At 39.1% G+C, this 24,934-nt stretch overlaps 1 protein-coding gene across 1 annotated transcript in view; it reads left to right on the plus strand.

Annotated features, from left to right (window-relative positions):
- The window catches only part of LOC133522296 (uncharacterized), a 62,463-nt gene that overhangs the window by 23,009 nt on the left and 14,520 nt on the right, over positions 1 to 24,934 (plus strand). The window contains exons 10-24 of the mRNA XM_061857578.1: positions 1,258 to 1,415; positions 2,587 to 2,631; positions 3,253 to 3,333; positions 4,198 to 4,583; positions 5,422 to 5,631; positions 6,804 to 6,950; positions 7,208 to 7,355; positions 12,661 to 12,915; positions 13,467 to 13,810; positions 14,009 to 14,285; positions 14,539 to 14,715; positions 15,043 to 15,099; positions 15,182 to 15,234; positions 17,449 to 17,572; positions 18,172 to 18,250. Of these exons, the coding sequence (XP_061713562.1) occupies positions 1,258 to 1,415; positions 2,587 to 2,631; positions 3,253 to 3,333; positions 4,198 to 4,583; positions 5,422 to 5,631; positions 6,804 to 6,950; positions 7,208 to 7,355; positions 12,661 to 12,915; positions 13,467 to 13,810; positions 14,009 to 14,285; positions 14,539 to 14,715; positions 15,043 to 15,099; positions 15,182 to 15,234; positions 17,449 to 17,572; positions 18,172 to 18,250 (2,541 nt within the window). The remainder of the gene's footprint in view (positions 1 to 1,257; positions 1,416 to 2,586; positions 2,632 to 3,252; positions 3,334 to 4,197; positions 4,584 to 5,421; positions 5,632 to 6,803; positions 6,951 to 7,207; positions 7,356 to 12,660; positions 12,916 to 13,466; positions 13,811 to 14,008; positions 14,286 to 14,538; positions 14,716 to 15,042; positions 15,100 to 15,181; positions 15,235 to 17,448; positions 17,573 to 18,171; positions 18,251 to 24,934) is intronic.

A 24,934-nucleotide genomic window follows, 5' to 3' on the forward strand; every position in this document is an offset into this window, starting at 1 on the left:
AATTTAAAATGGCGTGCGCTTTCTAAAAATTTGACCTCATAATCATAATAAAGATCCTCTGGGATACTCAGATATCAATTTTCATCTTAATCTGAGCTTAAATGCCAAAATTTAAAATGGCGTGCGTTTTCTAAAAAATTGACCTCGGAATCATAATAAAGGTCCTCTGGGATCCTCAGATATCGATTTTCATCTCAATCTGAGCTTAAATGCCGAAATCAAAAATGGCGTGCGTTTTATAAAAATTTGACCTCAGATTCACAATAAAGGTCCTCTGGGATCCACAGATATCGATTTACATCTGAATCTGAGCATAAATGCCGAAATAAAAAATGGCGTGCGTTTTCTAAAAATTTGACCTCAGATTCACAATAAAGGTCCTCTGGGATCCTCAGATATCGATTTTCATCTCAATCTGAGCTTAAATGCCGAAATCAAAATAGGCGTGCGTTTTCTAAAAATTTGACCTCAGAATCATAATAAAGATCCTCTGGGATCCTCAGATATCGATTTATATCTGAATCTGAGCTTAAATGCCGAAATCAAAAATGGCGTGCGTTTTCTATAAATTTGACCTCAGAATCATAATAAAGATCCTCTGGGATCCTCAGATATCGATTTTCATCTTAATCTGAGCTTAAATGCCCAAATCCAAGATGGCGGGCGATCATTCAAATTGAGTGACCGGTTTGTATGGGGGTATCCGATCGCGTGGCAAGATACTTTTACTTAAGGGTACCGTTTGGACGGAAGCTTGTTTGGATACCCAAAGTATTGATATCGCTTCCGGAACGCTATTTTAACGGTCGGGTACCCTTTCAAAATTGTTTTAAAGTCTAAGGGTACCGTTTGGACGGAAGCTTGTTTGGATACCTAAAGTATTGATACCGCTTCCGTAATGTTATTTCTACGGTCGGGTACCGTTTCAAAATTGTTTTAAAGGTACTTTTATTTAACGGTACCGTTTGGACGGAAGCTTATTTGGATACCCAAAGCGTTGATATCGGTACCGAAATGCTAGTTTAACGGTCGGGTACCCTTTAAAAAGACCGATCAAAACCGTTTTTAAGGGTACCTTTTCAGTCCCTGTAAAAATCACAATACAATTTTTCACACAAAAAAACTAACAGCTAATATTACCAACTGTTCTATTTTTGACTTGCTAAGGTCTTCAAATTGTCCAAGACCCGTCTTGAAAAACAACAAAAAATTAGAAGAAGACTATTTAACAACTTTAACTGCCTACATTGATTTCAGACGTTGCCTTATGGAAATACTACCGCTGGGTGGACTGGGCTCGCAGACACGGGTTGTACGAAGCATACGACTTCCCCAGAACACGCTTCCTCAAGCTGACTGGGTTCTTGAAATTGTCTTATGCACCACATCTACTGGACGTGCAGAGTACTGAAACGGTAGAGAATTACTCCTTGGTTATGTCTAATTGTTTAATTACATGGATGCAGTAATCTTGTGAGAGGAGGGACTTAGGTCTTGTATTCAAGACCTAAGTCCGTTCAAGATTAGACAATTAGAAACCTATAGACGATTTAGTTTCAAGAGTTAGGTATGTCATGTTATGATTCTCTTCTGATGGTGGTCCTTTTTATTTTTCGATATAAGATAGAAACTGTCTTTTTCTTTTTCTTCCTAGCGTGGGCATGAGCCGTGGTAAAAAGCTGGGATAAACTTTTTACCACGGCTCATGGGAGCCTGGGGTCCGCTTGGTAACTAATCCCAAGAATTGGCGTAGGCACTAGTTTCAATGACTGCCATTTGACCACAAACCCAGAAAACCCAGAGGGGAAACTAGGCCTTATTGGAATTAGCCTGGTTTCCTCGCGATGTTTTCCTTCACTGAAAAGCGACTGATAAATATCAAATGATATATCTTACATAGGTAAGTTCCGAAAAACTCATTGGTACGAGCCGGGGTTTTGACCAGCGACCTTCGAATTGAAAGTGGCACGCTTACTGCTAGGCTACCAACGATTTTAAGGTTAAATACCTACTTTATTTCTCAAAAGAAGATATATAAAACTTCACTTAAATGACAATTAAATTAAATTAATTATAGATGAGCATGCATAACATATTATTGTGTACAATATATTATCACAATTTCAGTATTCGATTTGAGTAGCTTAGGTACAATATGCAAACAGTAAGAATGGTATATTAGCAATTTAAATTTAACTTTCTATCTCTATGATGATAGGGAGAAATTCCCAAAATTTGAACTTTATTAAAGACAGAATTAAGATAAAAGTAATAATTTTACTTGCTGGTACTTTAATTATAACAGGCTGGTGCCGTTTACACAGAGTATATCAGTCAATTCAGTTACAGATTTAGTGACAAATCCTTTATCGTCGTATTTTCACGGAAACTCACGAACGTTCTAATCAACCTCAGTATAAAAAGTACTGAGGTTGACTGAAGTAGCACGACTAATAGGAACGTTTCCGATAAAGTGCGATGGCAAAGGAGTGTTCACTACATCTGTACTGTCACATAGCTACATAACTACTATTACTCTTCCTTCAGTATCGGCTGGATTAGCTCACTAATAGTTTTTTCTTACAGATTACCTTGGAATTTAGAAAAGCACATGATCGCAGTCCTCCACAAGTAAGTTAGTCAAAACAACTAAGACCGTAATAAGGATGTACATTTACTAGATTAATTTAAATGTATATTAGGGACCGTACGCGTTGGAGGGTCTGCCATCTTGTGGCCTTTATCGGAACAATAAACATGTACATTAAGGCTAGGTTCACACGGCGTTATTTTTTCCCGTATACGGTATACGGGATTTTATCGAATAATGTAGTGATAACAAAATTTGTATGGCAAATGTCAAAATCGTTCACACGGCTAGACGGCTTTTCCGCATAGACGCCGTATGAACGATTTTGAAAGTTGCCATACAAATTTTGTTATCACTACGTTATTCGATAAAATCCCGTATACGGTATATGGGAAAAAATAACGCCGTGTGAACCTAGCCTAACACGTCACGTGTTTTCTTGTGCATAGTCGGTTCTGCCATCTTGTGGGCTACATCGGAACAATAAACATCACATTTACGCCTCGCGCCAAAAATCTGACGGCTCCTGTGCTGCCTCCTATAGTTCATGCACGCTCCCTATACGTCCACGACACTATATTATATTGGATATATAGTAAATTTAAGATAAACAGTTCCACAGTGTCAATGAAATAATGACTACATAAAATCATATATTCTAGGACAAAAAGGGTGCTAAGGTGATCCCTACAGCCCCAGTGGTTCCAAAGGAAGAACTACGTGATTGGATCTTATTCGATAATGTGAGTGACAACTTGCCTTTTTCTAGCTTATTTCATATCCTTTTTGTCTTTATCCACATTTGATATTGGGAAAAGGAATGCCAAAATACGAGAAAAGTTTCAAATTGTCTAATTTATAGACAGTCCGTCTTATAATATAATTAGAATAAAGAACATAACGAATGATTGCGGAAAAAAACTGCAGGCAATGGCTTTGAATAACGTCAAACTACCCCAAACCCAGAATTCTAAAATTTGCATGCGTGCACAACTGGCATGCATAAGTGGCTTGCCTTCTGTGACCTCCATTGATGAACAGCTGCTAGGCGCCTGTATACAGTAATAAGGATACCATAGCAAACTCACTGTCAAGTTTGGTTGCTCTCATTATCATGTACCATTTTCAAGAGCTAGGTTTTCGTCTAATGGTATTTGTATACAAATATCTAGAAATTTCTGCTTGACTCAATAGTTGACTGGTACACAGTAGACATTGCCTTAACGCATTGAGTCCGCAATTTGCACAACTTTATATCGTGCAATAAAGTTTAAATAAATATCTGATGATGTATATGTCCTCCTAAATGTATCCGCCGGCGGCCACACGTAGACAAATACCTAACTAAAGTCTGTTTTCATAACTAACATACGAGTAAAATCCATCCATGCAAGAAACAAATGTGTGATCCTCTGTACTATTTCCTATATAAAAAAATAAAAAAAGAACATAGTTCAGTTAGTTTAGTTCTTCCGTGCGTCGACTATGACTTGCATAACCAATGTTTGTTTTTAAACTTCGGTAGCAAGACACGCTAAACTGTACATATAGCTGCAAACCTATATCAATATAATTCAATTTTTCTTAATGCATCTATTCTTCTACAGATCTCAGAAGTGGTCAAGCTGATGTCAGTCATCTTCTTCCCCTCCATGTTTAACTTTACGACAGTCGGGAGCTCACCGCCAATAAAAATTACCAAAGTTCCCATGAACAGAGCGTTAGATATCGTGGCGCCAAAGTCTAATCCGATGTATCTTCAGATAGACAGCCCCGATCAGAATCATCTGAAGATATCCTTGAGCGTGATGCATCCAAGAGTGATGTTTAATTGTGGGTCACCGGTAATAGATTATGTTGAGCGGGCGTATCTTATTTTGGAGTGTTTTGATTGGTTTGTGGACTCGGAGCTGCCGAAACCAAAAGCGTATGTCAGTACGAGGGGATATGATTGTGTGGAAGTGGATTTTTTGCCGGGAAGACATTATTGCAGGTTTTCAATATTTTCAAATTTAAGTTAAGCGTAGCTTGAACAAATAGTAATATATCAAAGAAACTGTATGAGCATGACCCATTGTAGGATTTTAGCTACAAAACCGTATTCTACACTACTGATACTGTATTTACTTTACCCCAGAAGTTGCTCCTAAATTCTATTCTTTAAAATTATGATATACAGAGAACAAGACTACCTACAGTAAAAATTCTAACATAATCATTATTATGAGTATCTTCAGGTGTGGTTGTAAGATTGTTTTCATTTCCATTTTTTTCGTAGGTAACTCATAAATTTCATATTTTTTGATAAATGGGATACTTAAGAAAAGGTGACTAAGTTCTCCAGTTCCACAGGCCGGATACGAACCGGTGGTTTTTGTTTACGCAGCTATCTGGCCTCCAACCCTGGAGAGCTTGGTTACTTTTCTTTAGTTTCACATTTATTTCAGTTAACAATGTATACATAGTACTGTGACTACTTTAAAACAAAAAACAAATCAAAATATTGAACTGTACAAATACTAAACTAAATTAATAACTAGCTTAAATCTAAAAAAGGCCCTTGAAGCATTGTACCAAGGCATTTCCTCGTTGTATCGCAATGCTGATACGTTGTGCGAGGAAGCCGCCAGGTCTTCGATCACCAATTATGTCAATTAGACGCTTCACAATTTCTGCAAATGGGACCCCATGGACCATGGGTTTCAACGCCAAATGGTACTCTCTACCGAGGCCTCCGTTGGAGGTGGAACGGGTGAAGAAATTCATTCGATTTGTTCCTGAACTTGAAGAAGGTATTCCTGTTGCCTACTATAATTTCCACAAATTTACAGGCTCTGGATCCACTCCCAAACGAACTGGCACGTGGCCCTTCTCAGCGAGTCCTCGCTCCTGCTCGGCACCCAAGACCTGATCCAGGCCGCTTCGGTCCGAGAGTGCCCATGGGCCGTGAACTTCTTGATGAACTTGGGAACAGCCTTTACCAACTTACTGAGGACTACGAAGTCTACAACGAACATTGGCGTTGATGCTGATTTTTTTAAGTGCGTAATTTTGTATTCTTTACAATGCTGGATCCTGCCCAAATATTTAGTCTTAATTTAGCATTTTTTGAGAAAGATTTTTCTGCTGAGGTTTGAACCCACGACGTTTTACCACCACGCACATATAAATGGTTAAACATTTAAAAAATATTAAAACGTATATTTACAGTCCAGGAACTTGAATCTTTAGCAGTTTGCGATTCAAGTAAATTTGGTTGTACAGTCAGCATCAAAAGTAGCGGAACAAACAAGGTTTCAAAAGTATCTACCACTCTGTAACAGCTTAGGGCCGGTACAGACGGACTGCAACTCGACTGCAACTTGTATGGGAACTGCATGCCGACTGCAACGTCGACGTGCAGTTCCCATTCAAGTTGCAGTCGAGTTGCAGTCCGTCTGTACCGGCCCTTAACAAAAGTTGATGGTTCTATATGTAGAACAATTTAGACTGTGAAAGATATACTTTTGAAAGTAAATTTTACAGAATTATATTTATTTGGAAAAGTTATCCGGAATATCAGATACTTTTGGCGCGTTGGTTCATCCGCTACTATTGATGCTGACTGTACATACTTATGCTAGGAACTGTCCAACGGAAATGTGAACCGTAAACTGCTAAAGAATCAATTTCCTCGACCGTACGAGTACATTGTAAGTTTGAGAACTGAGTAAGGTTGCGATATACGGTAATAAATTTTATGGGGTATCTAATTAGGTAGTTAAGCGCTAGCGTTCGACAATCCAGTTAGGTACCACTAATATAATTAACAAAATTATGCCAATTGATGATTCTGCAATATTTTAGGCGGGGCTATTTAATTTGAAGTAGTAAACGACACTTTTTTTACCAAAACTGGTAATTATTATGTAATTTCCTACTCAAAATCACGAGCTTTTTCGATCCTACTAGGAAAAAAAGTGTCCCAAAATTTCCATTCATTTATCGTACCTTCCATTCCGTTACTGTCATACAGTCTATAAAAAACGGTGACGGAATCGGCATAAAAACCTTTAGACTCTTTTTTTCTCCTTCTAGGTTTCGTTCTTCTAGCTCGTCGTTCCGAATTGAAACAACATAAAACTTCTAAATTAAAAAGGGGTAGGTTAGGTTAGGTTTTACAACTTAACACAACAACTCAACCAGCAAAATAATCTTAATATTCTGTCGACAGGTCATACCAGCCAGACCTTACATGGAATGAAGAAGTTGTAGGTTATAGGAAGAATCTGCTCCATTGGATGTTCCGAAGAGCACTTCAGGCACTTCTCGTAAAGCGTCTGAGTGCTGTTGAGTTTCGAGAAGCTTGTATCGTACTGAGGTCAGTACTGTTCTTTGTTATTCTGAAAGCGGTAAATAATGATGCAAATGTTTGCAAAGTGCATCACGCACAAACACACATTCAAAAACATACTTATCGCTTTATTTATTGTCCCCAGATAAAAAGTCCAGAAAATTTTTTTGGCGTTAATTATTTATATAATTGTTTGGATATTTTGGAGCCTCTTCATCCCCACAACGCCTATCGTATAAACGTTTGCTTGCTAAATATTACAAAACTTACCTTTTCTAATACAGACGATATCTTCTTGCTCCTGATTTTGGTCTACCGGAGAAGAAACAGGACATCAAGAACTACAGACAGATAATAAATTTAGACCCGTGTGATTGCACCATACCAGAACCAGAGCAGATGGAGGAGAGTGTACAATCAGAAGAAATACAGGTGAAATACAGGAAATACAGGGGAAATACAGGATAGAATGAAAGCTGTGTTGAAAAAAAAAAAGGTAGCTTACGTCCTAAATCGCTTTAAATGTCAGAGAAGGTTGGCTATAAATCTTCTTATGCCAGTGATTCGTTTATTAATTTTATTATTATTCGAACGTTGCCCCATAAAGGCAAGATATGTCAACTTTTGTTAGTATAAGCAAAGACTAGCAATGAGTTGTTGGTTATAATAATAGAGAGTCCAAAAAATCCTTCTACTATTACGGCCGAAACAGAGCGTCTACTGCGAATACTGAAATTTCGTAAATTGCGGGCATCTTTCTCTTGCACTCCAATTAAGACTTTACTAAAGTGACAAAGAAAGATGCCCGTAATTTGCGAGCTTTAGTGTTCGTGATTGGCCCTCTGATGGCGCTGCACCGCGCCATATGACTTGTGGTAGTTGAATTGTCTAAATTCAATTTTTGACAATCAGAGTACAGCACTAATCGTGCAGTTGTCAAATTCGAAGCACAAATCTGTCTTATATCTTATAGTTGTTAGTTTTGTAGGTGGCCCCAAACGGGTTATCCTTTGTCTATTGTTAACTAAAACTGCGCGTGCCACTTACCTGCAAAAAAAGGGCCGGGTAACTTTAAACGGTTATTTAATTAGAGCTCCTATGGTAACTGAAATAAGATTCAAAACGAACAAATGGAAAAATAATTTGTGATTTCTTGTGTGGTCCCTATACGGTTACTGGGTGCTGGCGAGTCGAACGCTACGGAACCAGTCTAAAATGTGTCCCCGATATGCGGAATAAAGGCGCGTTATCGGAGAGCGCACTTACACTGGTTTTTTGAGCGTTGGACTAGCCCGCGCTCAGGTACCAATTAGAATTATACGACCCTTTTTTGCAGGTAGTTGGCACGCGCGGTTTTAGTTAAAAATAGACAAAGGATAAGCCGCTGCGGGCCAGCTACAAAGCTAACAACTATACAAATCTTACTCAATTATATCTTTAGTAATAGAGTATACCATATAGCTACCTACCCCAACATATCGAGGGCTTCATGCTAAAGGGGCGTATAAGCAAGAACCCTACTTTTGAGGAGAGACAAAAAACTGAATAACTTTTGTTACAATGTACCGATTGTTCTACAATTTTGCATAGAGTATTTAAATTACTGTCTGTTTCATGTGTCATGCCTAGTTTCGTTCTACGTATTCTAAAAAGCAGTAATTATGTAGTTACGCCTCTTTACCACGACAATAATTTCCGACATATAGGTTGAAATTTTTTGAAAAATACTTGAGATTTATAGTCGTATAATTCATTTTTTTTTTCTATTCGATAATTTAATCATGAAAGGTGGAAATACTGTTAATAATGCGAAATACTTTAATTTTACAGTAATTTAGTCATCATTGTGTAGTTTCTTCTATTTTTTCTGATTTTTATACGCCCGTCTGGGCTGACGAATCTATCGTGTAAGTATCCTTTATTTGTGGCCGTATAATAGGGCGCCAAATTATATTTTGACTAAATATTCATAAATTCATCTAGATTTTACCATTAAAATGATTCCTGATGGTTTTGATAGTGTCACAACTGTCCACGAGATTAAGCAATGTCGACTCGAGCTGGTTACCGATTGGGTAATTAACTATTTTGAATTGCCACTTTGAGCATATCAGTGTTTCAATAGCCTCCGTGGTCTAATGGTTAGAGCGGTTGTCTCTCGATTCGGAGGTTCCGGGTTCGAATCCCGGTGGGGACACTGTCAAGCAAAAGTCGCTTTGTGACTTTGTGAGACTATTCCCGGTTTGGCTAGGACATTGCAGGCTGAATCACCTGATTGTCCGAAAAGTAAGATGATTCTGTGCTTCGGAAGGCACGGTGTAAAGTCGTTGGTCCCGGCTGCTATCTATCCGGTGGTGCTCGTCATGAGAGCCATGTCAGAGGCCTTTGGCGACTCAATAACTCTAACACCAGGGTTTTTAAGGTACATCAATCTTACAACCCACACGATAAGAAGAAATGTTTCAAAAGACAATCACGCCGCTTATTCTGATTTTTGCCTATAATAGCAGTCGTTTAGCACTTCGCTGGGAGCTAGAGTTAAGACGTGTGGGCTTACTTAAGAAAACTGACTTAACTGAATTCCAATAAGATCATTTTTACTATTTGTGATAGTAGGTAAATGGTAGTCGCTCAAAAGTCGAGTAGTACAAAACGATTTAATAGAAAAGAATAAAATTGAAATTGGTAGTAAAGGATGCATGGAAATAGCTAAGACAACACAATGACAGCTTTACTAAAAAAGCAGTCAAGAAACAATCAAACGATTAAATTTAGAGTGCATTAACTAAAACAAAAGGTTAAAGTTAAAACGTATCAAAACTTGTATTCAGACAATAAACATTACTCCTTCTTTAATGGTACCACTGGTAACAAAATTATAACTATCTTAAACAATAAAATATTAATCAAAACTTCTAAACAAATAAATACGACATCATTTATCGTCATTTCATAAAAAGAAACAATATTAAATCTTCTGTACTAATAAACCTAAAAGTAGTTTAGCTAACAACTTAACTCATTTAAGTCTCCATCAAATTATAACAGAGGAATGTTACACTTAAGAATTACTACCACCCCGACGGAGGACGAGTGGCTACAGACATATGAGGTAATCAGCCCGCAGTGCACGCAGTGGACCTTAAACAGCTTTGACTCCTTCAAATCTCCAGGAATGGATGGGATCTTCCCTGCGCTTCTTAAATGGGGCGGGAAGCATCTCACTCTGAAGCTGACCATCGTTCTGCGCGCCTGTCTGGCTCACCGGTACGTGCCGAAGCAATGGAGGGAGGTCAAGGTTATCTTCATACCGAAACCAGGTAAAAACGACTACTCGGACCCCAAATCCTTCAGGCCCATCAGCCTGACCTCTTTAATGTTGAAAATATTAGAGAGGTTGTGTGACAGGTGCCTTAGAGAGAGGGTGCAAATTCATGTGCCCTTGCATCCAAACCAATATGCCTACAGCCCTGATAAATCTACAGAATCGGCACTTCACGCAGTAGTAAGTAAAATTGAGGTGGCGGTCAAAAACAGATCCATGTGCTTGGGAACCTTCATAGATATAGAAAGGGCTTTCGACAGGACCAGGTTCAGTAGCATTACAGCAGCACTGGTAAGACATGGAGCGAATGCACTTATGACAGAATGGATAAACAACATGTTGAGCCAACGAACCCTCAAACTCGGGACGGGCGAAATACAGCAGGCATTAATGGCAAAAGGATGCCCCCAAGGAGGAGTCCTATCGCCACTACTATGGAACCTTGTGGTGAATGACCTGATCACCACACTAAACTACTAGTCGAATCAAGTTGCTCAGTCAAAACGATTAGTCAATAATGTTTGCTGCTGCTTGCTGTATGTACTATTTATTTATTTTTTGCGACAATAAATGACTTTTTTTTTTAAACAATAATCACTATTACACAATCGGCTATGCTGACGACATAGTGATACTGACGACCGGCAATCATGCAGGTACGGTATGCGATGTTACCCGCTCTGCACTAGCCATCGTGGAACGCTGGTGTTTTAACTACGAACTCTTAGACAATCCCAACAAAACTGAGCTGGTTATGTTCACCAACAAACACTTCCGCCTGTTCGACACTGAACTCCAACCATCTGCGGAAGTAAAGTATTTAGGGGTAATACTTGACAGCAAATTAAATTAGAGCAATCACCTAAACGGCAAAATTGACAAAGCCACAGTCGTAATCTGGCAATGTCGTAGGATAGTGGGTAGAACCTGGGGGCTAACCCCAAAGATAACTTTACCAGGCAGCCATGCGACCAATAATAAGCTACAGTGCGATAGTTTAGTGGCCACGCACCACACTATCCGTACTTGAAGCTGAACTACAACGAATCCAGAGGTTGGCCTGTATGGCGACCACGGGCTGCATGAGGACAATACCAACCGCGGCCCTGGAAGCCTTACTGAGCCTGCCACCGCTGCACCTCTTTATACAACAGGAAGCGCTAGCTACGGCGGTACGTCTCAAAAAATCTAATCTCTGGAGACCACCTAGGGTACCACACACCGAGATCCTCAACGAGGCGATAGGTAAGGAACCGCTAATAGAAGCGGTGACTGACAGGATACCCAGACAATTCGTCTTCGACAAGAAATTAAGATACAGTTACACGAAGAACCTCGTGAAGGACTCAACCCATGAGAGCTGAGAATCTTCACGGATGGATCAAAGACAAGGTCAGGCACTGGCGCTGGAGTATTCTCAGAGGACCTAAACATACATATCTCAACACCACTAGGACTAGGCAGGCGAAGGAAGCCCTCCCGACAATCGACCCCGGTTTGTCGAGGAGGCTGAGACAGCTGAACCGGCCACGCCCCACTAAACAAACACCTACTAACACTACGTGTTACAGATAGCCCCCTCTGCAGAGAGTACTTGGAGGCAGAGGAGACAGCCGCCCACGTCATTCTTGAATGCCCAGGGCAGAGCCATCAGCATCAGAGCGCTCCACTTTATTGTTATTATTCGCACGAGATGCACACCATACTGTAACGCACCAGACACTGACTGAGAGACAGGAGGCCCTAGTGTGCTTACCCGCTTGACAGAAAGGGATAGCAATATGCGGCAATCAAGGACGCTGTCTCCGCGCCCCTTTGGCCCGGCATTATTTGAAGGCCAACGTAATTTTTGTACGGTTGTATGTTCATACGCCTCTTTGCCGCGACGCACTTTGAGGATAGTTGGTAAAAGTTTATGGTCGTATGTATGTACGCCTATATAGCGTGACACTATTTGGTGGTTCGCACTGTCACATGTGAGAAGTATGTACGTACGCCTTTATACTCCGATGAATATCGGGGACTGAATGAAAATATCACTTATACGCCTTCAGTACGGCTTTTTGGAACGACATAAAATTATGACTGTCTGTTATACGCCAAATGATTTTTTAATTATTTACTTAACTAATTGTTATGATAAAATTATGAAAAAAATTGTGCTTACGTATTGTTACAAGACGAATACGATGCCGTTAAAAACGAAAAATGGCATTTTTGCGTATACGCCCCTTTGGCCTGAAGCCCTCGATATATTTATAAGCCCATAAAACTTCATGAATATTTTTATGTAATTTAGTTATTTGAAGTAAGTTTTCCACGCATCTCTCGGAAATCATAAATTGGCCCTGAAACTTATTGAAAGTTTTCTTATTTTCTAAAGTTTCAACATGATTTTTTACTCTTGGTCAGATGGGCGAAGGATCTCATTATCAAGTTTCTCAGACAATACTGGATCAACTCCTCTCACCTCCATCTCCTCCAATCGTTTCACAAGTATGTGAATTGGCTACTTCAGAGCAAACATGCGGAATGCTGAAGGAAGAAAGGGAGAAGATGGTTCGCAAGCATGAGGCGGCAACCTTGCTGCAAGCGTATTGGAGAGGCACGATGGCGAGGAAATGTTTGAGGGAAAAAGTTTTTGTAACCCCGGAAGTACTTAAAGCGGTAAGTATGTAAAATATTTACCCAAAGGTAACTTCGAAAGCGGGGTTGTTTCAAAATTTGATAATATCTAATAAACTAGAAGCTATAAGCGTAGCAGTAGCGGTGTTGCTAAAGTATAAAGTACTTCTGGCTTAGTGTATATCGGGAGCTCGAAAACAATACAAAAGGTAATTACGGTCCATATCTCGGTCAATATAAATCTAAGTGAAACTAACCGTAAATCATTCAAAACTGTTATATTAGCCATTATCAAAATTGCCCCACCGTCGAAGATATCGCACTGCACCTTATAACTAAATGGGTAAATTCTTAGGACAATAATTCACAAGAAAAATAAAATAAATTTGCCATCGCATTAGTTATTGGCTGTTGATTTATCTTTTAATCGGTACGACGAGATTTTTTTACTTCTATGTAAGAATACCGCTAACTTTTCAGGCCTCGTTATAAAAGAAAGAAAACTGGAGTTAGCATCTAAAATTCTGAAGTTGTCAGGCTCCGCACTGCGTCAAAGAGGTTATCTATTATCTTACGTCTCTTGACCTTTGCAGCTTATGGAATCTGCCTTCGGACACCCCGAAGCTTTGTCTGCCCTGATGAACGAGTTTTTCACTATGTATCCCGGAGCCAAGAGTGCCTATTCAGTAGCCTCTGCTTTAAGCGGGACTACAGGCTTACAGAACTTTACTGGCCAGGCTCCGATTTCACCCCAGAGCAAGTGGGTCCCCTATTTTCAAGGAGTTTTTTACTGTCACGAAACTGTCAAAGTCCATTTTGCTCTTCAAGGAACGTTGCAGTTTAATACAATGGCTGTGTATGACAATGATACTGGATTGCAATTGCCACAAGTGTTCCGGGCGGCTAAAACTTTTGAGATTAAACCGAATTATTTTGGGTTAGTATAATTTGTTTAAGAAAAAAATAAGTTCGCAACCCGAATCTTTTCATTGATTTTTTTTAATACATTTGCTTTTTGGTTGAATTGCGGTTGGTTACTAATTGTTTTGCTCTTTAGCACTTACGCGTAACTATAAACATTATGCTTGAAGGTGCCACACCTTAGAATTGATGATAATCTTTAATCTCCTTTTAGTTACATGGTAATGGGCCACGGCACCCTCACCAAGCCTCTGGGCGTATACTCCGAAGCTCACTGGCAACTCACAGTCCTGAGTTCCCTCAAAGACGTCTTCCACGTCTGCAACAGTCCCCACGCCGATTCCTGCCGTGAGATGGCGCTGCCGCCAGCGTCGAAACTGCACATTGATTCTCTTTTCGTTCCGAATAGAAGAAATATCTTGGGAGGGATTAGGTTGGTTGTGATGCAGCACGGGGCTGTTAGCTTTAGGGCGGCAGCTAGTTCTCCTGAAGTAAGTATGAAAAATTCTAGTGAAATATTTTTTTTTTACAGGTGAGATGAAATTAAACCTATTGATAATTTTTAAAAGACTGACGGACAAGCAAATTTACGCTTTTAATAACTCTGATACTCAAAATTGTGTCTACTTAAGCTTTTAGCTACGTAACGTTGCAATAAGTTCCATTATTAGAATAGTAAACATATAAGAACCAGTTGAAAATTATATGAACTAGTTTTAAAAGTTGTTTCTCCACTTTTCTCAGCTAAATTTGGTAGCAATCCTTCGACTACAAAATGAAGATGGTAGCATGGAAGTGGTAGACAAATGTGAAGGGACGGGCGAGCTGTTCTGGCCGTACATTAAGGTGGAGTCTGCTACACCTCCGATAGAGAAAAGCAAAAGTATTTCCGCGTCTCGCTCCCAGGCATATATAAGTATGGTGAGTCATCATCATCAAATATTCAATCAGTGTATGAGAACTAATCATTTGTGCTTCGAATTTGATATATGATACTCCATTCCCGACAGGATTTGACATAAGTAGAAATGATAAACTGAAATAGATGCCATATATTAAAGAAAAAGTGACGAAGCCCTCCAGTGGTCAAGGCCGGATTCGAACCGGCGGCTTTACCTTGAACCCCTAGATCACCTCGCCACAATGTGGCCACAAAGTGGTTCTATCAATTCTTTACATCTCATCACTCAAATTGTCCCGTTTAACAAATTATCCAAAATGTATTTCTTTATTTTTTTCTATTTCCAGACACAATTGTCGAAGAAACCAAGAACGGGTAGCGCAAGATCTGCCGTTAAGCTACCAGTACACCCTTTTTTATTTATTTATTCGTTATTATGTATTCCAATTCTGATCTATTCTATTAATTATTTTATTTTATTTCTAGACTAAGGATGTCAAAACCACAACCAGCATGCAAGCAAAAACTTATACAATTGAGTGAGTTTCTTTAATACCGTAACACCACTAAATTACGAGTATACCCTCCTCACCACCACCACCTCCACATAACTATAGCCTCCTAAGTTCCAGAATCGTTAGTTTCGTTTTTGAATTTGGAACCTTGACTTACTTAATCAAGGTTAAAATTACGTTTCGGAATAAACCTTTATAAGGACCTCTGGGACTCAGGACAGGAGGATTCTAAAATTTCCATTTGAATTAGCCAATTCTATGTCGAGTTATTTTCGTAAATGAGAGAATAAGTTCCGAAAAGAACATTGGTATGGATACTTAGTTACCTAATTTGACGACCAGTCTGTAGTGTTGAGAATTTAAGCTTCCAGGCATAAACTACAAGACTCTCTAGTCGCGACTGCTGAGTCTAGAAGCCTTGAACCTTAAAGCCTCGACCATATAAGCCTCAAATTAATAAGTTCGCGTTGCTGCTTACGATCACAGAAACCTCGAGTCTTTAGGCCTCAAGCTTGAATGCCTCGTTGAAGGTTTAAGTCTGTAAGGTTTGGAGCGTTTAAGTCTTAAAAGCTTCTAACAAATTTGATCAATCTATGCCATATTTGATAGTTATACCGAATACCCGTGAGGAACCCGAGAGATTTTAACAGCGTAATCCTGAGGTCATTAGAATTGAAAAATATTATATAATTTTTTGTGACACAGGGGAAAAAAGAAAAAAATAATTCGGACTTTATAGCATTTTTGTTTGTAAAATATGGATAAACAATACCTCTAAACGTAAAGTTAAAGATTTTATCGACTGCAGATTAATTTTATGAGTGGCATCAGTCTTTTTGCTATCTGTTAATCACTCAACCCAGACATGACTACAAAGTGGCAACGTAGTTAGGTTCATAATATTCTTTAAAAAAACACAATAATACTTTCTGCCTAGAACGCTCATTATTGGTTCGGGGGCCTTGAGCTTTCAATAGGTCCGAGTTTTTAAAGCTTGAGCTCTCTATGAAGCCCGAGTCTTAAAGACTTACTCTTAAGAGCTCATAAAAAGCTTGAGTCGTTAAGGTTCTGAACCGTTTTTGAGGTTAAACCTTCAACGCTTAAGTCTTCAACGTTTGAACCTTCAAGGTTTGGGAGTCTTTAAGGTTTCAAAGTTTTCAAGACTAGTCTTTTAACAACACTGCCAGTCTGGCCTAGAATGGGTAATGACCCTGCCTATGTAGCCGAAGGTCTCGGGTTCATTTCCCGGCAAGGGCATTTATTTGTGTGATGAACACGGATATTTGTTCCTGAGTCATGTCATGGGTATTTGCTATGTGTATGTTCCCATAGTACAAGCTTTGCTTAGTTTGGGGCTAGGCCGTTCCGTGTAAAATTGCTCCCAAATATTTATTTATTATTAGTTGCACTTGTGGACCCTAGTTACAGTATTATACTATGTTGGGGTGGTTTTACGGTACTTGCTAATTGTTGTTTAGTGGAAACTATACAGTAAAATCTTGGCTCTTTTAGTTCCAAATTAGAAGCTCACATAAATATATTTCTTGCTAGGCGACAGTTAGCCTGAGTACACCCAGCGACAAATTGCAGCATGGCCACTTTATGAATGAACGTGGAATGAATTCATTTATTATGTGTCCATGTATTTATCATTGTACATTATTTTCTATTTTGTAATGATCGTATTAATCTGGACTAGAAATGTACATACTTACATTATACACGTAATTTTACAAATTACGTGATTCTTGATTGTCTTGATGGTTGGCGGCTTTCACTTCATTTAGCATCCACCAATCTTGGTGGTCATTAGAAAATAAGATAAAAACCATAACAAGTTGAAAATTCTGAATCGGGTTCCTGATCAATTAGTGATAATTATAAGTTAAATAAAATCTAAGAAAAAAACGTGCCTCGAATAATCAAGAAAAATATATGCTCGAATAGACGGCGATATACATTTGGCCTATACTCTAGTAGATGGCAACACCGTTTGATATTTAACACGTATCAGTGAAAGAACATGGGTCAAATAGCCATATGTCATTCTAAGAGTTTTAGTCCTGTGTCGAAAGATGGCAGTACATTTAGTTGACTACAAAATTTACTTCGACAATACGCCTCTATACTAAATTATCTTTGGTGATAATGATAACCTATTTAATTATACTTGCGCAAAGAATTATATTGTTGTAACTAACAGATTTCCGCAAAGTAACGCCTGATTCAATAAATTAGATTATCGTGTCCCGATGGTTGGCCGCTATCTTTGGACCAATGGAAACGAGTGGAAGAAGTCCGGAACATTCTAGAGCCACCCAAAATTGAATCAGCTGTGAAGAAACCGCCAACACCAAGCAAGGTAAATCAAATATGTGCAAGAGGATGTGCAAAGTACTCAAAAATTTCAGGATATTCCTACAGACAATGAAAAAGGCTTTTAAATATATTTACAAATAGACAATTTTGATCCTCATATAAAAATATGAGAATATCCGTAATTTTTTCATGTGGAAATTTTGAAATTTGTGAAACTTCCCGATGGCACATCGGTAAGGCAAACTCATAAATTGGAAGAAATTGAATAAGTTTATTATTAAATTATGACAGTGTTTTGTGAGGTACTTACCACAATGCTTTTGCCTGTTATGTCTGCTATCCTGTATTAATAACATCAAGTATACGATGACCTTACATTTCAAAAAAATTGGAAAATTGCTGGACCATATTTCTAAAAATAAGTACGTTGGGCCGGTTATGACAATTATATCCTCAGTCAAGACAAGATATTTGGCTCCTGTGTCTAAAAATTTTCAAGAACAGACCTTTTTTTCTATATGCAGTTTTTAGAAACCATAAGTACCTTAATTTTTACGTAATTTTTCCTAGTAGGATCGTACATCATAATACAAGTTATTATCAATTTTCAACTTCCATCTCAGTCTCCTGTTACGTTGACAGACGCCATCAGCCAGGGATAAACCAGCGGCTCCTGCCCCGCCCTCCCGCATGCAGCCTCAACCTGGCGACGCGTACGCAGGTTTGTACACCCAAAATATCATTACCAAATTATTTAATACATAATGTGGCCAATTTTGGTTTGAATTGAAATTGATGACGGTATAATGTTCAAAATAAATGTTTCTCTAAATTTATGTATTTATTTACCCATATTTTAAACATGGCTTTTTCTGATTAAATATTGTTAATCTTAAAAACACAATAGTACCTAATGTTAATTCAAGAATATATAGATTACTGATGTGTAGTCGGGAAATATCCAAAATTGCGAAAATTCCATTTGGATTTTTTCTTTACAGTTCTCATTATTTAAAATTTTCTGTACTACCAAAAATTAACATTTCCTTCGTTACTATTTATTAGAACAAATTATTTTCAGAAAATATTTTAATTTGTTTTTATTTCAAGTAGAAACACTGCAATATAAATTATAAACTGAAATAAATGTCATAATATAATAAGAAAAAGTGACCAAGGCCTCCAGTGCTCCAGGCTGGAATCGAAGCAGCGTCCTCTGCTATCGCGGCGGCAGCGGCGGCGGGGCGCCGTAATCCTTCAGTAAAAAAAGCGGCTAAGTGCGAGTCGGACTCGCGCATGAAGGGTTCCGTACAATTTAAGACGTATTAAAAAAAATCTACTTACTAGATCTTGTTCAACATTTTACTACTTTGGACACACATTTTACCACTTTGGAAGTGTCTCTCGCGCAAACTATTCAGTTTAGAAAAAAATGATATTAGGAACCTAAATATCATTTTTGAAGACCTATCCATAGATACCCCACACGTATATGTTTGATGTTTTTTTTTTTTTAATTTTATGACGTATTAAAAAAAACTACTCACTAGATCTCGTTCAAACCAATTTTCGGTGGAAGTTTGCATGGTAATGTATATCATATATTTTTTTTAGATTTTTCATTCTGTTATTTTAGAAGTTACAGGGGGGGGGGGGACACACTTTTTTTCACTTTGGAAGGTTCTCTCGCGCAAACTATTCAGTTTAGAAAAAAAATGATATTAGAAACCTTAATATCATTTTTGAAGACCTATCCATAGATACCCCACACGTATGGGTATGATGAAAAAAAAAATATTTTTTTAATTTCATGACGTATTAAAAAAAAACTTCTTACTAGATCTCGTTCAAACCAATTTTCGGTGGAAGTTTACATGGCAATGTATATCATATATTTTTTTTAGATTTTTCATTCTGATATTTTAGAAGTTACGGGGGGGGGGGGACACATTTTACCACTTTGGAAGTGTCTCTCGCGCAAACTATTCATTTTAGAAAAAAATGATATTAGAAACCTCAATATCATTGATGAAAAAAGATTTTTTGAGTTTCAGTTCTAAGTATGGGGAACCCCCAAAATTTATTGTTTTTTTTCTATTTTTGTGTGAAAATCTTAATGCGGTTCATAGAATACATCCACTTACTAAGTTTGAACAGTACAGCTCTTATAGTTTCGGAAAAAAGTGGCTGTGACAGAATCGGACAGACAGACGGACATGACGAATCTATAAGGGTTCCGTTTTTTGCCATTTGGCTACGGAACCCTAAAAATGCATATACTTGGAAGAATTCAACCAATGCTGCCGTGACCCCGGTGGCCGAGTGGCTCAGGCACCTGCCGTGATAGCAGAGGACGCTGGTTTGATTCCAGCCTGGGGCACTGGAGGCCTAGGTCACTTTTTCTTAGTATATGACATTTATTTCAGTTTATATATAATTTCCTTTATTTTCAGTCAATTTTCCTGAAATTTCTGAGAAATGACAACGTTTTGGAAAGGAGAATGGGCAATTTGTCCCATGGATGTATACTGTTGAGACATATCTCGTTTGAAAGGGTTTACTCTTAGCATTATTTTATTGTATGACACTAACTTTGGATAACGTGCAGGGACTGAGCAATTAAAAAAAAAGAGTGGCGAATATAAACTGTTGTTTTACAAAGTACTTGTTACGTAGCCGGTTGTTAGGTGTTTTGTATGAAAGAATATGAGAAATTCTAGATTTCTGTTTACCACTACTTACGTTTAAGTACGTACAGGGCTGGAATTAGTTGATATAACATATGCTTGAATTAAAAATACTGCTATTAAACACTGAAACTTGCTTGTATACTCAAGCCATATATATCATTTAAAAAACATTTTTATAAGGTATTTTAATATATATATACTTGCACTCAAATGCTTGCAGGGGCGGTAATAAAACGAGTTTTTTCGTTAATTAATTGTGGTAAATGCCGCTTTGTTTGTTCTACCTGGCACTAGATGGAGCCTTGGTAGCAGTTTGGGTAATTTTTACTATTGGTATATACAATTGAGTCATATCCTATTTGGAAGGTCTTCAATTAAGCATTAATTACTTATATGACACCAAAGACCGAAAGTGTCCAGGGAAGATGATATTAATAATTTTGATCATGCGCTGCGGCGTAAACTGGAACTAAAAAATGTCATTCATATAGAGTTACTTTTGTAACCATTTACATCACTTTGCATGCCTGAAATATAATGAAAAAGTAATTTATATATTTTTTTAAATTATTACTGCTCAATAAATGGCACTAAACTACTTAATTATGATTTTTCAAATCCTCTCTAGTACTGACATCTTGCGTGCAATAGGAGAACCGAATGAGCGGCAAATGCTGGATCCGTATAGTCGCTTATAAACGCTAAAAATGTCACCGAAGAATAAGTTTGTTTAATTCGGAACTTTGACAATAAAACGAGTGGTTACCTTGAACTAGTAAGTTTCGTCTATTTATCTCTCTTGCTCTTACATATTCGAGTGATAAAGCTAGCAAAAGCATTACATTTTTTAAAGTTCGCGTTATGTCCCGCTAGAAACGTTATATAAACTTATTATTAAACATGAAATAAGATTCCTAAGCAATAAGTAGGTAAGTAAATGTATTTATGGAGTAGTTGGAGTACCATAATTAGCAGCAAGAAAATAAATCTAAGTTTATGTTACGATAAAATAAATCGTAAAAAGGTACTATGTACATACTTGTTTTGTCTCTCTGCAGGAAAATTGTGTAAAAGTGAAACATTTGAGATTGCGTCGCGGTTCAAAGCAACGTTTCCTTCGTTTGCCATATGAAGCAGGATTAAATTGTGTAGTTTTAAGTTCTCATGTAAGTGAATTGTCAAATTCTTAGTGAGAATAAAGAATCTTAAACCTAAAATTAACGCAGTGAATACAATAAAAGCATCAGCGACTCTTAACTGCTTGCCAAGCTAAGATAGTAGCTGTATTTCGTTCCATTATATATACATATGAAATAAAAACTTTTGAATACATTTAACACCTTTATTTCATATAAATTGAAAAATAACTGACAGCATACATTTTCTTCACGGTCGCACAAATATTAGCAGGATGAGTCGACAAGTTAATTTAAAGCAAGCATTGGTGAATAGGTGCATCCAGATCCAGATAAGAGAATGCATGGTTATTGCGCCAATCTCGGACCATTTGCGATTGGTTTGCTAAGGGCACCGCTAGCTGGTGCGGATGCACAGAGCACTTATACATACCGTATTAAATAAAAACTTTTGAATACATTTAACACCTTTATTTCATATAAATTGAAAAATAACTGACGGCATAGATTTTCTTCACGGTCGCACAAATATTATCAGGACGAGTCGACAAGTTACTTTAAAGCAAGCATTGGTGAATAGGTGCATCCAGATCCAGATAAGGGAATGCATGGTTATTGCGCCAATCTCGGACCATTTGCGCTTAGTTTGCTAGCTGAAGCGGGTTAACGAAAAACAGTAACTGGCGACGCTAGCTGGCGCGGACGCGTGCGACGAATTTTACCTACAAAGGCACCCGCGCACGTGCACCCGCTCCGTGCACTCGCGCCAGCTAGCAAACGCCCTTAACCTTTTGAACGCCAAGAATACCTTAAGGCGTCGTAACTAGTTATGCTCAAAGCGTCATAAATACATTATAGCTGATATAGCCGCTGTCAGAGTAACCTTCACACTTTCAAGTAAGGTTTAGGGCATAGGGCGTCCGCAACGTCGCGCGTGTGCATGGAGCGGGCGTGCGGCTTAGAGCTCGTTCCCACTATGTCGGATGTCGTGGCGATTTTTAATCGTGTGTCGTTGCCGCTGTTCTCACTATGTCGGATGTCGGATCCGGATTTCAATCGGGTGTCGGCGGTACTGTTCCCACTAGTCGTCTGTCGTGCACGATCGCAGCTGGCGTGTATTTTTCGAGTGGGTAGCGAGGCTTAGTACAAGATGAACGTCGACGAAATGTTTGTGGTTTTGTATTATTTGCGAAAGAAACGATTAGAGGCAGTTAAAAAAAGGAGATATTGGGTACACCCAATTCTCAGGGAAAGATTTACCTTATGAATATTTCAGAATTTGATAGCTGAATTAAGAAGCGATCGCAACGACGCGGCAGCGACGCGCGGGTGTGTGAGGGGGTGCCGCGCGGGCGGCGCGGGCGAAATCGTTCCGACATCCGACAAAATGTGAACAGCGCTATATTCACTCGTACGCGAGCGAGACACGACACGATTTTTTTCCGGGCAGGGAGGGCTGGCAAAACGCACGACATTTTATGTCGTATCCGACACAAAATCGTTGTCGGACGAGTGTGAACAGCTTCATTTTATATTCTGCCAGTGGAACGTACGATTAAAAATCGCCACGACATCCGACATAGTGGGAACGAGCTCTTACAGTATGAGCAACGCTACTAACTGGCGCGGACGCGTGCGACTGATTTTACTTACAAAGGCACCTGCGCGTGTTTACCCGCTCCGTGCACTAGCGCCAGCTAGCAAACGCCCTTAACCTTTTGAACGTCAAGAACACCTAAAGGCGCCGTCACTAGACATGATTTAAGGGCCATGAACACATTAATGATTATAGCTGTTATAATCGCTGTCAAAGTCCCTCATGCACTTTCAAGCTCACTTGCGCCCGTGACCTTGGCATGTGAGTAACGTTTTTGTTATGGCGTTCAAAGGGTATGTCAATGTTGTAATGCGTCGCTAGCGCGTTATTTTCGAATCGCACCCGTGCTCCCGTGTTGGACTGCACACGCGGTGTACACTTCTTGTTATTGTAACCGTTTGTGCGCCTAGATAACACAAGTACACATACACAACTCGCAAAATGCTCGCGTGCTCTTGTTTATATGTAAAGTACGTCTTCTAGGGCCGTGGATTGGACCCACGCGACCGGCGGGGCGGTGAGCGGCATACATTGGTCGCAATGCAAGCTGTAAAGCTAGTGCAGTGCATGAGGGACGCGCGGCTTTCTCTCACCACATCTTTAGGTGTTCTTGCCGTTCAAAAGGCTAAAAGCACCTAATGAGGTGGCTTTACATTAGCTAGATGCCGGCCCACACGCCGATCCGGTGTGCAGGCTAAGGAAATCGCTATGTAGGCCAATTCGAAAGTGCAACTGACATTAAACCAATTTTAGAATAATATTGGAATGATACCAGTTAGCTGTCATTCGTGTGTTCATTTCGCACTTATACGCATGTATTTGTGCGAGCGAGACGCCCGCAACTAACTGATATGATTCCAATATTACTCTAATATCGGTGTGCACGCCCCTTATTATTCATAAGCAAGGTAAGATTGAACCACTATAGAAGGCAGCGAAGAGGCCGGCAATGGAACTGGTAGCGTTTGATGGAGTCAGTTTTCTGTCAAATGCAAGTTCAAATTGGCCTGACTGTCTCACTCGCACACCGGAGTAGCGTTTCATATAAGCGTACTTTGTTATATCCAATCGACCCGCTCTATTCAGTAGGTTTCATTATCTCGATCCATCAGTTAAGTAACAATCTCTTCAATCTGGTGGATCGAGATGGTGGATCCTACTGGACAGATGGAACCTATGGATAGGAAAACGTTATGCTCAACAATTTGGTAGCAGAAGCGATGTGATTTTTTAAAATCGCGACTGTGTCGTTGACATAATATATCTGAGGACGGGCCTTACGGGCAATAAGAATGGGGCCAGTACAGCGGTGTTACGCACACGAGTTTGAGCCAATCGTGCAGTCTAACGCCACAAGTACCACAACGTGATTGGTTGATGAGTTCGCATTATGCACGCGATTGATCGCATCTAGTTGTGTTAGACAGCACGATTGGCTCGAATTTGTGAATGACACAACTGAACTAGCACTATCGTTATTGCCCCTAAGGTCTTAGATATATGGTAAGCGTCAGGATGGCGGTGGACCTCAGCGAATTTCAAAGAAATATTTATAAACATATTGTACCTTCTGTGTACCTCAGTGTACCTTTAATATAAACCAGTGTACCTTTCCCCAAAACGAGATATTTCACAAAACGGTCCACCCGCCAACCTGACGTCAGGATGGCGGGTGGACCTATGAAATCTTGCATTATACCGCACTAAAAGTATGCAGTTATATTGTGCATGAGCTTAGCCTAGCTTGTTTTGGGGAGAGGTACACCGGTTTCTATTTCTATTTACAGAGGTACACTAAAGGTACAGTCACCATCTTATATATCGGAGCGGCCAAGGTACCCACGAATATCTGAACATGCCTCTACTGTCAAGAGGTTAGAGTGCGTGTTTAGAGATCTTTGAGCACCTCGGCCACTCCGATATATCTGATGGCGACTGTACCATATAACTGCATACTTTTAGTGCGGTATAATGCAAGATTT

Source organism: Cydia pomonella, chromosome 10 (genome assembly GCF_033807575.1).
Source record: "Cydia pomonella isolate Wapato2018A chromosome 10, ilCydPomo1, whole genome shotgun sequence".
Lineage (NCBI taxonomy): Eukaryota > Metazoa > Arthropoda > Insecta > Lepidoptera > Tortricidae > Cydia > Cydia pomonella.